This window comes from Callospermophilus lateralis, chromosome 8 (genome assembly GCF_048772815.1).
Source record: "Callospermophilus lateralis isolate mCalLat2 chromosome 8, mCalLat2.hap1, whole genome shotgun sequence".
Taxonomy (NCBI): Eukaryota; Metazoa; Chordata; class Mammalia; order Rodentia; family Sciuridae; genus Callospermophilus; species Callospermophilus lateralis.
The window spans coordinates 66,658,878-66,674,573 of NC_135312.1; the positions used below are offsets into that span (position 1 = coordinate 66,658,878).

At 34.6% G+C, this 15,696-nt stretch overlaps 1 protein-coding gene across 4 annotated transcripts in view; it reads right to left on the reverse strand.

The window, feature by feature from the left end:
- Mapk10 (mitogen-activated protein kinase 10) overlaps positions 1 to 15,696 on the reverse strand; it is a 154,594-nt gene that overhangs the window by 67,289 nt on the left and 71,609 nt on the right. For all 4 annotated transcript variants that reach the window (XM_076864011.1, XM_076864010.1, XM_076864009.1 and 1 more), the window contains 3 exons: positions 6,088 to 6,217; positions 1,386 to 1,444; positions 417 to 555 (listed from right to left, as the gene is read on the reverse strand). In XM_076864011.1, coding sequence (XP_076720126.1) covers positions 417 to 555; positions 1,386 to 1,444; positions 6,088 to 6,217 — 328 coding nt within the window. The remainder of the gene's footprint in view (positions 1 to 416; positions 556 to 1,385; positions 1,445 to 6,087; positions 6,218 to 15,696) is intronic.

The following is a 15,696-nucleotide window of genomic DNA, read 5'->3' on the forward strand; positions in this document are numbered from 1 at the left end:
AAAAAGCATATCATTTATTGTCATCTCTTAGGTTTTTCCTCCAGACAACCTAAAACTTTTGGTATATATTTCATTTCTAGGCCCAACAGGAACAAATCAGGATAACTGATTTTATGCTTCCAGAAATGAACTGTAGAAATGAGCTGTCTTATTTCAGCTACACATATGACCTCTGTCAATCAAAGAGCTAGAAGGCATAAAGCCTATCAGGAGCTGACTATCAATGAGCTGACAAAATAAAATTTGACCTCAGTAGAAGTGTCTTCTACACATTAGTGAACTATGTGTTAATTCTACTAATAAAGGAGTGTACAAATACACTATATTTGACCAAATACAACATAAAGAAAATAATCTCCAAGTTTCTTTTCTTTTCAAATGTCTCTTAATTATGACTTTAGAGAAGGTATTCTTACCCTGTGAATAATCCCAGCAGAGTGGAGATGCTTGATGCCACACAACATTTGGTATAGCAGGTAAGACATTCGCTCATGGTCTAATTCCATCTGAATCACCTGACACAAGTTGGCATCCATCAGTTCCATTACTAAGTAACTAGAAGGTAAATCCATAAGGTTGGTTCTAATCACAAGATCTATAAAGTCCTTTAGTCACAGTAAAATCTGTACTAAATCTGTAAGTTTTCTGAATGTCCTAATTCTTCCTTTGACTGAATCAAGAATATGAAAAAGTTACCAGTATTGCATGAGTCTTAGCTGTAGTAACTCTAATAGAAGGTTACTAATAGAAACATCATCTATTAGTGTGTAGTTAATGCCCAAATATATTCTACTTTTATCTTGCTCTCTCTTTTCTCTGTACTTCTTTAACTCTTTCCTGAATATTACGATTACAAATAAGAAAAAAAATTTCAGGACAAGTACTTCCAGTAAATCCATGTAGGTGTGTTAAAGTAGACAATGCGTAGGGAATGACTTCCTTTCCTCTTTATTGTTGCTATAGTTCTAAATGGATTAATTTTTGAATAAAATCAAAGGCACCACAAAAATAGAAATAAAGAATAAGAATCTTTTATTAAAATAGAAATATTAATAATATAAATTGAATCATCCTACGAAGCTCACAGAATCAATTAATAGTAAATAAATAAGCCTTTCCTCATTGAACCAAGAACATAGAACAATGAAGCATAAAGCACACAGAGCCATAGACTAGAAAGATCTTTCAGGAAGTAACACCACAGACAGAATCTGATTTTATCTTTTCACTTGAACATTTCATTTGATCCCGACTCTCACCTCCCTTTAATCTCTACAACAGATTTCATCTCTCTCTCTCTCTCTCTCTCTCTCTCTCTCTCTCTCTCATTTTTCCTAATTATTGGAGTGCTTTTTTTGCCTTCCTTAATAAGTTTTGTTACTTACACATCTTGGAACTCCTCCAGCGTTTTCTGGGGTGTGAAGACATTTAATAAACTAATAATCTGGAAAAGAAAGCATGGAAGGGACAGAGGAAAGAGAGAAAGAAGAGTGGATTATTTATTTATATAGTGAATTATATATTTATTCAACTGAAAGGTACTTACTGGACTTTTGGTAGAAATAGAAAAGTGTGGAAATTTTCTAGACTTTCTCATAGAATACAGAACATACATTTAGAAAAGACAAATGATCTTTTCCTTTAGGTTAATGATGCAGTTAAAAAGCTCGGGTTATGAGGCAGTAGGAAAAGTCAGAAAAGACACATAACTGTTATACTGCTTTAGTGTGATTCTCTATGGTAGGACACAGAGCTATCAGACTATTTTTTAAAAAGGAGATAAAATCATATGAGAGGAGAAAGACAATAGTGAAACAGTCAACAAGATATATCAAGGTGATATTTTTCCTCCACATGTACAAAGTGGTGCCCTAATTCAAGATTTTTTTTATCGCTACCATAGTGTCTTTTACTTCTTTCTCACACTCAAATATAACTTAGACTAATGATTTAATATATGTGGAGAGAGATACATCTTAGATACTATCAGCGATGAATTTAGTGGAAAAATATATTTTAAAGTTTCCTAAGTTAGTTCTAAACTTTTTGTATCTTGCTTTAATTACTTTGCTAATTAGTTAATTAAAATTCTAACTTTTAGAATAAGTAAATTTTAAAAAACCTTTATCATGGTTCCACACAATTATGTGCATAAATATCTCAAAATATTCTTCATCTAAATATTCTATATTAATGTGCCAGAGGAAAATAAAAACAAAATATGTAAATAAGAATCTTCTACTTACAAGGTAGTTACAGTTTATAAAAACTGGAGAAGTACAAGTTCAAGATTAAAACAGCTTAAAACCATGAATTAATGACTTTTAGTAAACTTCATAAAAGGTACAGAAATATATGAAACACACCAAGTAATTAAAAACAAAAACAAATTATTTTAAACACCAGAGAAATGCAATCACTTTTATGGAATTCTTTAATTTGTTGGGAAATTAATGAGAAGAAAATCACAATACCATTCAATATTTTCTAGTATACATATATATGACAATGGTATAACATACCAAAAAAGAAAACTGAGAATATACTTCCTAAAGCAACTTTACAATATTAAAAACACACTTAGGGGCTGGGGATGTGGCTCAAGCGGTAGCGCACTCCCCTGGCAGCACCACATACAAATAAAGATGTTGTGTCTGCCGAAAACTAAAAAATATTAAAAAATTCTCTCTCTCTCTCTCTCTCTCTCTCTCTCTCTCTCTCTCTCTCTCTCTCTCTTTAAAAAAACACATTTAGATCAAAAATTATTTCAAAATATCTTTAACACTTAAAATTAAATTGTCCACTAATTTTGCATACTTAGTTGTAGTAAATATTGAAAATGTTTATATAATAGATATTTCATTTGAAAATCTATAATGGGCCTCTTTCTCTAGTACTTCACTAATCTCATAAAGTAACTTATTTCATTTTGATATTTGTTTAAACAAAAATGTTGGAGACTGTACATAGGGCACACATTCACACAAAATCCATTAAGCATGGAAACATGCTAACCCCCATTATCTGGTGAACAATAAAATATAGTTAATTTAAATTAGTCTAAGAAATAGCATTGTGATTTTAAATAAATAAAGATTTATTATTTTAAAAAGTCAGTTTTCAAAATCTATTCCTTATTGTCTAGTCTTACTTTTCCATTTCATAAATCCTTGTTTTATAACCTTTGCCTACTCTGACTTCCCTGTTAGATATTCTTGCCTGTTATTTCTATAGATGATTATGTCTTTATAAATTTTAATACCCCCTAATAACCAATTTAAAATTTTTTTTAATAAAGTGATCATCACAGGTATTCTGTTTTAGTTCAACAATTTCCAACAGGTTTCTTATTCAGTTCCTTCATTTCAGCATCTTGGGAAACACAGATATGAATCAAAGTTTCCATGGTCCCACAATCACAGGAATTCACTTCCTAAAATTGAATATTTGTTTTCTAAATGAATTTTATTTTCTATTATTAGATACTGAATAGGGTTTCTTCATTGTTTTTCCTTTACTTTCAACAGCATCAACAACAAAAAAAGGAAAAGCTCTATATTCTAATTGCCTTTCCCTTAGTATTACAAGTGCTAATTGAGAATTTACCATTGGATATTAATGAATTTCCTATTAATGAAATGTGGTATACATGCATACATATATACTTACACACATAAAGAGCAGGTAGGATACTATTTACAAATTATCATTGTGCAGTAGTCTGTTTTTTGTTTCTATAAAAATATCTGAGGCAGACTAACTTTATAAGGAGAAGAGTTTTTTTAGCTCATAATTCTTCAGCATCAAGAGCCTGAGGCCAGCATCTGTTTACCTCTAGAGGGGACCTCATGGCAGATGGTATGTGTGGGAGGAAGATATCACATCTTGAAACCGGAAGTCTGAGAGGGATTTGGGGGTTGGATTCACTCTTGCAACATGGTCTTGTGAAAGGCAAGGGGTCCCATGAGAACTACCTTAATTCATTCTGAAGGTAGATCCACCAAGGACCTACAGACATCCCTTTGGATCCCACTTGTTAAAATTCCCATCTCCTTTCACCTCCCCACACTGGAAACTAAGCTTCTACCATGTAACCTTTGAGGGACACATTCAGGGTATAATTTCCTCAAATTGGCCAAGTAATTGGGCACTTCTCCACAATGTATTGCATTATAGAATCTGGATGGAAGACTAGGGAAAGAGAAATACACATATGCAAGACTTTTTGTATAGTTTCTTCATTGCTTGTATGCCTCCATCTTCCATTTCATACTCTTTACTACCATAAAATACATTGCCCTGGTTATGTGGTGAATCTTGTCTCTACCTTTACTTAACATATTGAGAGGAAAAAAATCACTTTACTATAGTGGTTTTTCTTAGGAATCCTTTTTTTCTTTCATTCATATATTCCTTCGAGAAGTCTCATATTCCTTGAATGGCCATATCAATGATGAGCACGTATTTCATAAAATTTTTCTTTCTTAGTGAGGACTACCCTGTTCAACCTACTGAAAAAAATAACCCTCACCCTGCACTAACCAACATTTTAATCTTTCTTCTTTGCATTATTTTACTTAAATAAAGTAATGTCACCCTCTGACATTCACAGGTTTACTTATCTATTTTATGGACTGCCTTTCTCTCATTAGTAGAATCTAAGCCCACATGGGAAGGATTTATCCCCATTTGCTTCCTGACATATTCTTAGCATCTAGATTTGTGTCTGGCACATTTTGTTCATTCAACAAATACATGGCAAATGACCGAATTAAAATGGCATTGGTCTCAAACAAGTCAACAGCATGAAAACAAATAACCTGACTTAAAAGTCACTGCAGTGGAGTAATAGAGGAAAAGAGAAACACTGTCATTGAGCCCGAGTCTACATTAATTGTATTTTAAACGTCTTCTAGCCAAACATTTGCTTATTCTTAGGACCACTAGTAGTAGATGGTTAGCCACATAACAAGAAGCCTTCTTTATAAACTACACTGATAATTTAATATTCTGTATGATTTTTATATTTAAAAACTTTGTAGGGAGTTTTGATAGCTATCATCATTTTATTTATAATAATTTATTTAATTATATACTTATAATTAATATAATAAGCTTAATAAATTTATTATATTAAATTATTAAGAATACTCTATAAAAATAATAAATTATCTTCTATTTCTTCTTACAAAGAAGAAAATGGAGCAGGAAAAGTTCTATAGGCCTTCTCCTGGAATTGAAGAAGCTTAGACACTGAGGAAAACAATTCTATTTTTGGTCTACCCTGCTGAATTCCAATGAGAACATGTTTTTTTGTTTGTTTGTTTCTTTGTTTCTTTGTTTGTCTGTTTGTTTTTAGAGAGAGAGAGAGAATTAATCTTTTTTGTAGATGGACATAACACAATGCCTTTATTTTTATGTGGTGCTGAGAATCGAACCCGGGTCCCGCCCGTGCTAGGGGAGTGCTCTACCACTAAGCCACAATCCCAGCCCCAAGAGAACATGTTCTTGATAATCCCATTCCAAAGTGCTTTGGAAATATGTACAAGCCTGTTTGCCCAACCCTAAGAAAACAAGATGCCAACATACAGTGTGTACACTAAAGGCCACTAGAGGCCTTTAGTGCTAGAGGCCACTGGGAAGCTATAGCTAAAACCCAAAGGAGAAAACACAACTAGTAAAACTTCATCCGTTAGTAATTAAATTTAAATATAAAGAAATTTAGTTTATCCTTCTATAGGCCTTGGGGTTTGTTTTTGTTTGTTTTGGCATTTTGTTTTACTTTTTGGAAAATACAAAGCTTTCTGGTTAATTAGAAGCAAGATAACCAAATAAGGTTAATTTTGTAACAGGGACATATCTATCAAGTTCATCTCCTCTTGCCATATGGCGTTTCGGTGATGTTTTAAGCAGGAAGCTACCACGAGGATAACAAAATCAAGTGTAGCATATGGTCGAGATAAACAATCCTAAGAGGCAGAAACTGGAAAGTAAAGAAGGCCTTTCCTACTCAAGTTGGTTCTTATTTTCTTCCCCAATATCACACTTTCCCATCACAGATAGTCTGAAAATAAATAGGAAACTCACATTTTTATGGTTCACACACTTCATGAGGACCAGCTCCCGGTAAGCTCTCTTGGCGTGTGTTTGGTTCTGAAATGGCCGGCTGAGCTTCTTAATGGCCACATTTCTGTCAAGGACAGCATCATATGCAGCACTGCAGAGATTTGAGAGCAATCCAAAATCAGGAACAAAAGAGCCTCAGAATTTCTACCTATCTAAGGGTATGGGTGAAAAAAATGACACTTTGGAATTCTACTCAGATACCATCTTCTCAGATCACATGCTAATCAGACTCATAAAGATAAGAGTGACTGTTAGAAGAATAAGGAGGAGGAGGAAAAATAGAAAACAAAGAGGAGGAGGAGGAAGAGGAAGAAGATGAAGAAGAGAAGGAGGGAGGGAAGCATAGTGTCTTGGAAAATTACAGTATATAATTGCATCAGTGAGTTAGGGATGAGAGGAAAAGTATTAAAATCGTTTACATTTCCCATCGGCCATGTGACCATGGCAAGTTATTTCATCTTTCTGAGCTTGGATGTCTCATTAACATATTATATTTAGGTATATTCTTGCTATAAAGTCCCATAGGTTCTTTGGTTATTGTTTAAAATAATCAAACATTCATTCTTTTCCCAGTCATAGGAATGAGTTTTTAAGGTATAATACTAGCTGTCATGAAATCACGGGTTGGTTAATGATCAAAGTGCACTTGTTAAAAATAACAAAGCTCAAAATGAGGTATGCAATCAGAAGAGGTTTCAGAACCACAAATAAAACACTCAATGAAATAAATCACCACTTAGCAATCTAAAGAAATGGTACAGTTTCTCTCATACTAAGAATACATAAGTCTGAAGATCAAATGAGAAAGAAAAAGAGGCTCTTCCTGCAACTAACTATTCCTAATAACGCATTCACAAAATGTTTGTTTTCCATTCCTGCAACTTTAAATTTTGCTGGGGCTTGTCTTTGATGCAGAAATCAGGATCCCCTACAACTGACCTGTTGAATTAGAAATAACATTACCATTTAGAGCTTATGCTACTGAACTAAAAGGCAAAAGTGGAGGTACTACTGTACAATGAGATAATGACAGACCCACAAGGATAAGGTTGGACAAAATCTTAGAATTCATCTCGTCCAGGCATCCATTTAATCTTCATTTCTCTATTAAATATCTCCACCAAAAGTTGGATCTATACTCTGCTTGCAAACCTTCAAAAACAAAATTCATTAGTACCAAGTCAGCTCACTTAGTTGTTGGACAACTTTGAGAATAGAAATGTCATCATTCTAATAAGCAGAGATGAATCTCTCTGGTTTCCTTTGCATTCTAGTGCAACTCAAAATGAGCATTCCCTTTTTAGTGTGATAGACCTTAATGTTTGAAATCTATTAAAGGGCTGAGCACTATGTTTATCATGAAGTAATCAGTTCATAAGTCTTAGCTTTATTATTTTCCCAAGTCTTTTTCTTGTTAATCTAAACATGGTGATTTCCGATCACCACTTGTTAGAATGTGGTTTCCAGTTCACTCACCATCTGGTCAGTTTCTTTTTAATATATTCCAGTCTATCAATATTATCTGAAAACGTGGACTATGAACTAAATAAAACATGGTTGCTGAAGGCATGCAGTATTACCAAAGATTAGGGTAGGATTATGAAATCCTCCATACTTTCATATCCTCATTCATTCATCAATTTCGTTCTGACATAGTTAATATACCGGTCTGTTGTGGCTTCCTTAAGAATAACATCACAAATTATTGACTCACAGTGAGTCTACATTCACTAAAAAATATCATCTTTTTAAAAACTTGTGCTGTTACTGTATATTGTCACCCTAGTCCTTCAGTTTTAACACTTGTGTTTTTTATTAATTTTTTATTCATATATGACAACAGAAGGCATTACAATTCTTATTACACATATAGAGCACAATTTTTCATATCTCTGATTGTATCCAAAGTTTATTCATACCAATTCGTGTCTTCATACGTGTATTTTGTATAATAATGTCCATCACATTCCACTATAATTTGTAACCCCATGCCCCCTCTTTCCCTTCCCACCCCTGTGCTCTATCTAGAGTTCCTCTATTCCTCCCGTGCTCTGGCTCCATATGCCACTATGAGTTAACCTCCTTATATCAGAGAAAACATTTGGCATTTGGTTTTGGGGGATTGGCTAACTTCACTTAGCATTATCTTCTCTAACTCTATCCATTTACCTGCCAATGCCATGATTTTATTCTCTTTTATTGCTGAGTAATATTCCATTGTGTATATATGCCACATTTTTCTTTATCCATTCATCTACTGAAGGGCATCTGGTTGGTTCCAAAATTTAGCTACTATGAATTGTGCTACTATAAACATTGATGTGGCTGCATTACTGTAGTATGCTGTTTTTAAGTCTTTTGGATATAGACCGACTAGAGGGATAGCTGGGTCAAATGGTTGTTCCATTCCCAATTTTCCAAGAAATCTCCCTACTGTTTTCCATATTGGCTGCACCAATTTGCAGTTCTTTTTAATCTACCAATGGAAGCACAGGCAAAGGAAAGAATACTGTGGATTTGCATCTTATACAGAATGCACAACAACAGTGGATTTAGAAATATACTACTTCCCAAAGTTAGTTAAACAATTGCTACCAGAAGAAAATTGATCAGTCATATTAAAGAGAAAGACAGAATCTTATGCCAAAAACAACAAAGTTAAAATAATTATTATATCTTAGTTAAAAATAAAAAAGAATGACAGTTATGAAGGCATATAAAGGAGTCCGAAGTCAGACAACTATGGCAATGCTTAAACAAATAAAGAGTATCCTCCCAGTCGATCCAGAGATCCAAGAAGATGGATGCATTCTTATTGCAATTGTCAGAGACAACAGTCAATTAGCATTCTGATCAGAGTATCTTTGGGTTGATTCTATCCTCATCATTCAACATTCTATTCAACAGACTCTCCTTGAGAGGACTGCATGCACAAATATTGCCCATATTTGGTCAGCTTGGCTGTCATATTTATTTTAATTTAATAAATCAATATCTGGTTTTATAATGTGAGGCTTATCAATGTGGGTTCAAGTCCCTGAGATACTGACCTGGTCCTGCAAGACAGTGGACCAACCAACCCCCTGCCTCATGGAGAATAACTAAGGAAATGCTACCCTGTGAGATTTCCTGGCTGGCAGGTTCCTAGTTCCTCTGAGAAATGTTCTGGCATTCTCCCTTCCTCTACTACCTCTACTTTGCAGCAATTTTAGGTATGAATCTCACTTCTGCTTCTTTCTAGATATAGTTATGAGAATTATTTATGTTTTTGACATCAGATTCCTCACATTTAAAATGGAGATAAGAGTAGCCTGACAAGATTGTTGTCAAGAGTAAATGAGTTACATATTTATAATGCTCACTCAGTAAATGACTAATGCTGTTTTAAAAATCATTGTCCTTATTGTATTTATTACATAATACAGAGCAGAATAAAGTACAAATTCCTACAGCATATGTGACAATTAGACATACATCTACTCATTAGCAATTTCTGGTCTTTCTACTAATTACAAATCCATTCAACTGCTCCACCATCTTGATCACATTTGTCAAGTTTGCCCTATAATATCATAAAAGATTGGGTAGAAATCCTTGTTAAAATATAGACTCATGAGGACCACTCAATTCTTTGACTTCCCACTTTAATAAGCAATTAGGTATAATTTTTTCTATATAATTTGTTGGAATCTTTATTCCCACTGATTACTGTATTTTTTTTCTTAAAGGGTAAGAAGGTATCATTTCTAATCCATGTCATGCTCAGCAGACTTCTTTTACAACCTCTTTCTTCCCTCTGAAGTATTAAAGAGACTTCAGAGTTAAATGTAAAAATCTCCAGATTATATAATCCAGTTAGCACTATGGATTCCAACAAGTTCCTGAAGATGCTCCATGAGAGGTTTATAAAGCAGAGGTGAGGGTGGTGGTCATCTTCTGTCATTCCTGGCTGGCAGAGTGACTCTGGAGGAGATGTGAGGTTTTCTTCCAAAGAAGTAATTTGTGTCATTCCCCAGATTTCTGGCTGAGAAGAGAAGTTAAGGCAGAGGCAGCAGTGGAGAAACAAAGTTGCAGTTCCTGGACCCCAGCAATATTGGATTAGTGACAGAAGCAATGATAGATGAACAGTTCCAGCTTACGGATTCTCTAAAGTCAGTTATGATCATGTGTTCTGAAAACTCAGTGGTTCTAAGATATTCAGAGGTGGGGTCTTCCCTGATGACTTAGCTATTCAATGCCTGTGAGTCCTTTGGGGAAGACAGACTAAAACCCACTTTTCCAGGACTTGCAATGATTTTACAGGCACCAATTTACTGTATTAAATCTCTGCTTGCTAAAAATGTTTCTGTCTCCCACTGCGAACCCTGGATGACACTACCGTCTCCCGTTTTCAGTAATTCCTCAGTGATTACTGGCAGCAGTTTGGCAAATACATCTACAAATTGGCATCACTGATACTGAACAGTCACATATTGATGTCTGAAAGTTTTCCGCCAGTCTTAAATCATTTTAAGTCTTGTTCCATAGAATCATGTTTTTTTTTCCTTTAAGCAGTTCTCTCTCTCTCTCTCTCTCTCTCTCTCTCTCTCTTCTCTCTTTCTCTCTTTGTTCATGCAAGTGAAAATGGTAGCAAATCTTTATCAAGATTTTCCTGCAAATTTCCAGCAATTTTGCTGAAGATTTTCCAGCAATTTCTTTTTTTTAATATTTATTTATTTTTTAGTTTTCGGCGGACACAACATCTTTGTTTGTATGTGGTGCTGAGGATCGAACCCGGGCCGCACGCATGCCAGGCGAGCGCGCTACCACTTGAGCCACATCCCCAGCCCATCCAGCAATTTCTTGACTATAATTCTAACCGACTTCCATTACTACAGGTCTATTCATAAAAGAAAGATACAGTTTTCTGTTGTTATGTGAGGTAACAGTGGTGGCCATCTTTTGACATTTTCTGGCTGGCAGGCTGCCTCTGGGGAGATTTGAGGTTTTCTTTTCTTTTTCATTTTCTTGTCATTTAATCCAGTTGGAAGGTGCTATAAATCTATGTTTATCTCCTTGTATAAGATGATACACACACACACACACACACACACACACACACACACACACACAGAGAGAGAGAGAGAGAGAGAGAGAGAGAGAGAGACATACACACCCAAGGGACTCTTATTCTCCACATATTTATCAGAACTTTTTTTCTTCTGGCAATTGCAGATAAACTCTTACTCAGATATTTTTCCTGAGGCATAATGGTTTATTTGATAATGTTTTATTGTTCCCCTTCCCTTTTACATTTAAACTTTTCTTAGTCATATTAACATACAGTGGGGTGGGGAGGAATCACTACGCAACACGAGCAGAACTTTATCTCCTAAACAACAACAATAATCCAACAATCAAAACATCATTGGAGCATTTTAAACATCTTAAGCCATGTCCTGGCAAGCCAAATTCTGTCCTGGGATACATATTGTACCCTGCACATCCCACATTTGTACTTCGACCTTTTCCATGACCTAGACTTCAAATGAAATTTACCAAAAATTTTCTACTCAATGCCCTCAAATAGATGATTTCATGACCAACGTTTACATTCCTATCCCACTATCATATACTGTGTTGTTGAACCCACTTCTGCTTCAAGGCTTTTGTGATTGTTTCTCCTCTGCCAGGAAGGACCTTGCATCTTTACTTTGTTGGCCTTATCTCGTAGTTCAGGTTTCGGTTCAAATCTCTTCTCAAAAAGGCCTTCCTTAATCTCCCCATTAAAAGTCAACCATTGATCTTTTTAATTTGTTATTTTTGTCATTGAATTGTTTGGATGTGTCAGTTCCATTTTGTGTGTGTGTGTGTGTGTGTGTATGTGTGTGTGTGTTAGGAATTCTTTTGATAACAGGTAGAGTTCTTCCTAATAATGAAGGCACTCATAGCACAGAACAGAAAGGCCAGAAGCAGACTAAGTTTTAGGGAAGCATTATGATTTTTGTGAGCCCTAAGAACTTTTGCCTTCTGATTTTTAAATTGGTTCTCAGCATGTTGATTTCAAAAAAAGAAAATAATGGGAGAACTTCATTAGAGTTTCCAAAGAGCAGTATTGCAGGTGCTGTGATATACTAAGATGCCCCTCAGAATGAAGTATTTACTGCCCCAGATGTTGAAAGTGCTGTCAGTAGACAGCCCCTCAACTCTTGGCCCCCTGGGTTATGACCTCTGATGAAAAGAGCTGCCTAACCTAAGGTTACACCTTCATCACAGGCAGCCTTCATTCAATGACTGACAGACATGGGGATTATACAACCCTGGGCAACTCATTCCAATTTGGGACAGCTGGTAAGGCTCCTTCCATCTCAGAACTCCCAGACTGACTCCCAGTCAGCAGAGGATTCCATTGAGACTGCAGTACAGCTGAACTTCTGCCTCTGCTTCATCCCTTATTTTCTTTTCTTTTTTAAACTAGTCATCATTAATTTTATACTTCTTTTTTTAAAAAAAAATATTTATTTATTTTTAGTTGTAGTTGGACACAATACCTTTATTTCACTTATTTATTTTTATGTGGTGCTGAAGATTGAACCAGGGTCTCGCGTATGTGAGGTAAGCGCTCTACCACTGAGTCACAACCCCAGCCCTATGCTTCTTAACTGTCAAAAATTATCACATTTTTTAGCATTTATGATAGTTCTTTAGTAGAAGGAAGGAGAGACATTGTTATAATAGGTTAAGAATGAGCTACATCAGCTTCCTGATAGATTTCACAATGGTGATAATTCTGTTGTCATATCATTGTTTATAATATATGTAAAGAATGTAAAAATGTTTCCCTATTTTGTTATAAACATATGTATATTCATTATACATTTTTGTATCAATAAGCAATACATGCAATTTAAAAAAATCTTATTAGAATATTATTCCATACATGTTGACCCCCAAAACACTCCCTGATAAATCTCCTACATTCAATCACCATCTCAACCTGTACTTTCTAGGTCATTCAATGCTCACTTAGCGGTAACTCATGGTCTACATATAAAAAGCTTGGAAGTACTCCTGGAATTTGAGCAAAAGGCAGGGTCCAATGGCCGGAGAAGGTGACCAGACTCAAAGTTCAACATCAAGAAAGGCTATTTCATCTATGTAGCCTACTCACCTAGATGACCAAGCCTAATTATATAGACTCTAATCAAAACTACTTTATATTTGATGGACAACAGAACTGAAACAGTAGCAGCAAGTGGGGGGCAGAAGCCAAGCCCTCAAAGATAGCATCCAAAGCAGCAGCTCTAAGAACTCTAGAATGAACCAGTACTTGATGGCATTTCAGCAAACAAGAATACCACAAAGACTATGCACCTTGATGAAAAATTTGTGACTGGCTAAACACACTCATCACCACGGAATATGGACGAATGAAAAGAGGAGGGCTGCCTTAGGCACAAGCTAACTATATTCCCAGAAGTTAGGATGATGACATGGGAGAAGAAATTAAAGATTCCTTCAGTTAGAGGTGTAGCTCCATCTCAGTAAAATGGTGGGTGATCCTTGCACCAGCTTGCCTCTCTTGCTCTTCTTTTCTTTGTGACACATTTTCGTGTGCCCACTGTGCCCACTCCCCTCACCAAGCATTTGGCAGACCATTCCTCTATGGTCTGCCCATGTTTCAACCAACAATACCCACAAAGCTGCCAGTCTTCCATTTGGTCAGTTAAGTTGGACACTTGGGAAATAACCATCTGACTTGACAAAAAAGATGAGAGAGGTAAAAGACTGGTCAATAAAGCGTAAGGGGAGTAGTCAGAATAGCTTTGCTACTCATACTTTGCTATTTATGGTATAGCATAAATGTAATTAATTATTTACTTTTTAATGCTTGGTTAAAATTTTGCAATAAGTCTCTTCTAATAAAATAGATTAACAAAATTGAAACTGAATATTAATTTAAAATATTATATATAGAATTTCATATCTGATGGTTTCTTTCCATAATCAAATGAAAACCAGAAAATAATTCTAAAGGGATGTCAATAGGTAACAATTACAAAGTCTATAATTATTTTAAGACTATGCTTCAGGACGATGATTTAGCCCATACAGTTGCATGTAATGGTCCTTTAGGGATGCTACAGCAAAATACATTAGATTAGGCAGTTTCTAAACAAAAGAAATTGGATTCTTACAATGCTGGAGCCTGGTAACTGAAAGATCAAGTCACCAGCAGATTTAGCATCTGGTGAGGATCTGTTCCTCACAGATGGCACCATTTTGCTCTGCTTTCACATGATAGAAAGGGTTCACCAGTTCTCTGGGGTTTCTTTTATAAGGACATTAACCCATTGATAAGAACAGAGCCTCATGACCTAATCACCTCTAAAAGGTCCTACCTTCTAATACTATCACATTTTGTATTAGGCTTTAACATGAATTTGGGGGTGAGGACACAAGAATTCAGATGGTAGTACTGCAGAAGATGCATTTACAAATTACTCTTAAATTGTAGCTCAAAAAAAATCAAGTGACTAGTATTCTAAATTAATGTTGCTCATTTCAATTCCAAGGGTTTTTGGAATATGTACAAAAAGTTAAGCAACAGCTATTAATGTGTTGCCTCCATTAACAGAAAAATAATTTTGTAACCATTAATAGTAAAAATAGATTAATATTATTTTTTCAGTATTATTTCAAATATAAAATTTTTGGAAAACATAATAATACTAAAAACAATGTTCTTATCAAGTTAATAAATCCCTAGAACTTTGAATTGAACTTTAAATTGAGTATGGTACAAATATAATTCACATTGTGTCAAAACAAATTGAACTACTCTACAAATCAAAACATTTCTAGGTATGAAAATATACAAATATTTTTTAAAGACATGATTAAAATAACTTCATTACAAAAGGTCAGATATAGAGCTAACATTGAATCAAAAAATATAATAAAGATATTTCAACCTGGCAATTGCCATGTTCTTATTACTCCTCGTAATTTTGATTATAAACTTTTTTTAATAAATAAGTCCTCTAAATTATGGATGTGTATTTTTTGCAAAATCACTTTAGAATTGTTAATTATGTACTTAATAAATAGAGCACTCCAATATTTCAGTTTTTGAAACTTATATGGAATGGCTATTATTGTAAACAAAACTTGCAAATAGAAGCATATTGCAATGAAGGCACTGAAACAATGAGTAACTAAACCAATTAAAGCAAAAGACTTTTCAGAGGATGAAATTTAATTTTTAAATTCTATAAATATGCTTTATAATATCTTGTTAGAGTGATCTCTTGCATGATTGTTAATTTTAAGATACATTTACATTCTATGTATGGTTTGATGGCTTTTCTGATTTCTGAATATTTATATTCTATACAGAATTGAAATATGATTGTAAAGCCTATCACTTTTTAGTGTCTGAATTTGACCACCATTCCAAAGACCATGAATACAGGCAACTTGTTTGAGAAGTTCTGTCTTATCAAATTATTTCTTGGATAAAGAAACATGAATGAAAAAAATCAGTATTTGTGAAGAAACTTGAACTCAAATAGTTTTATGTTGCAGTAC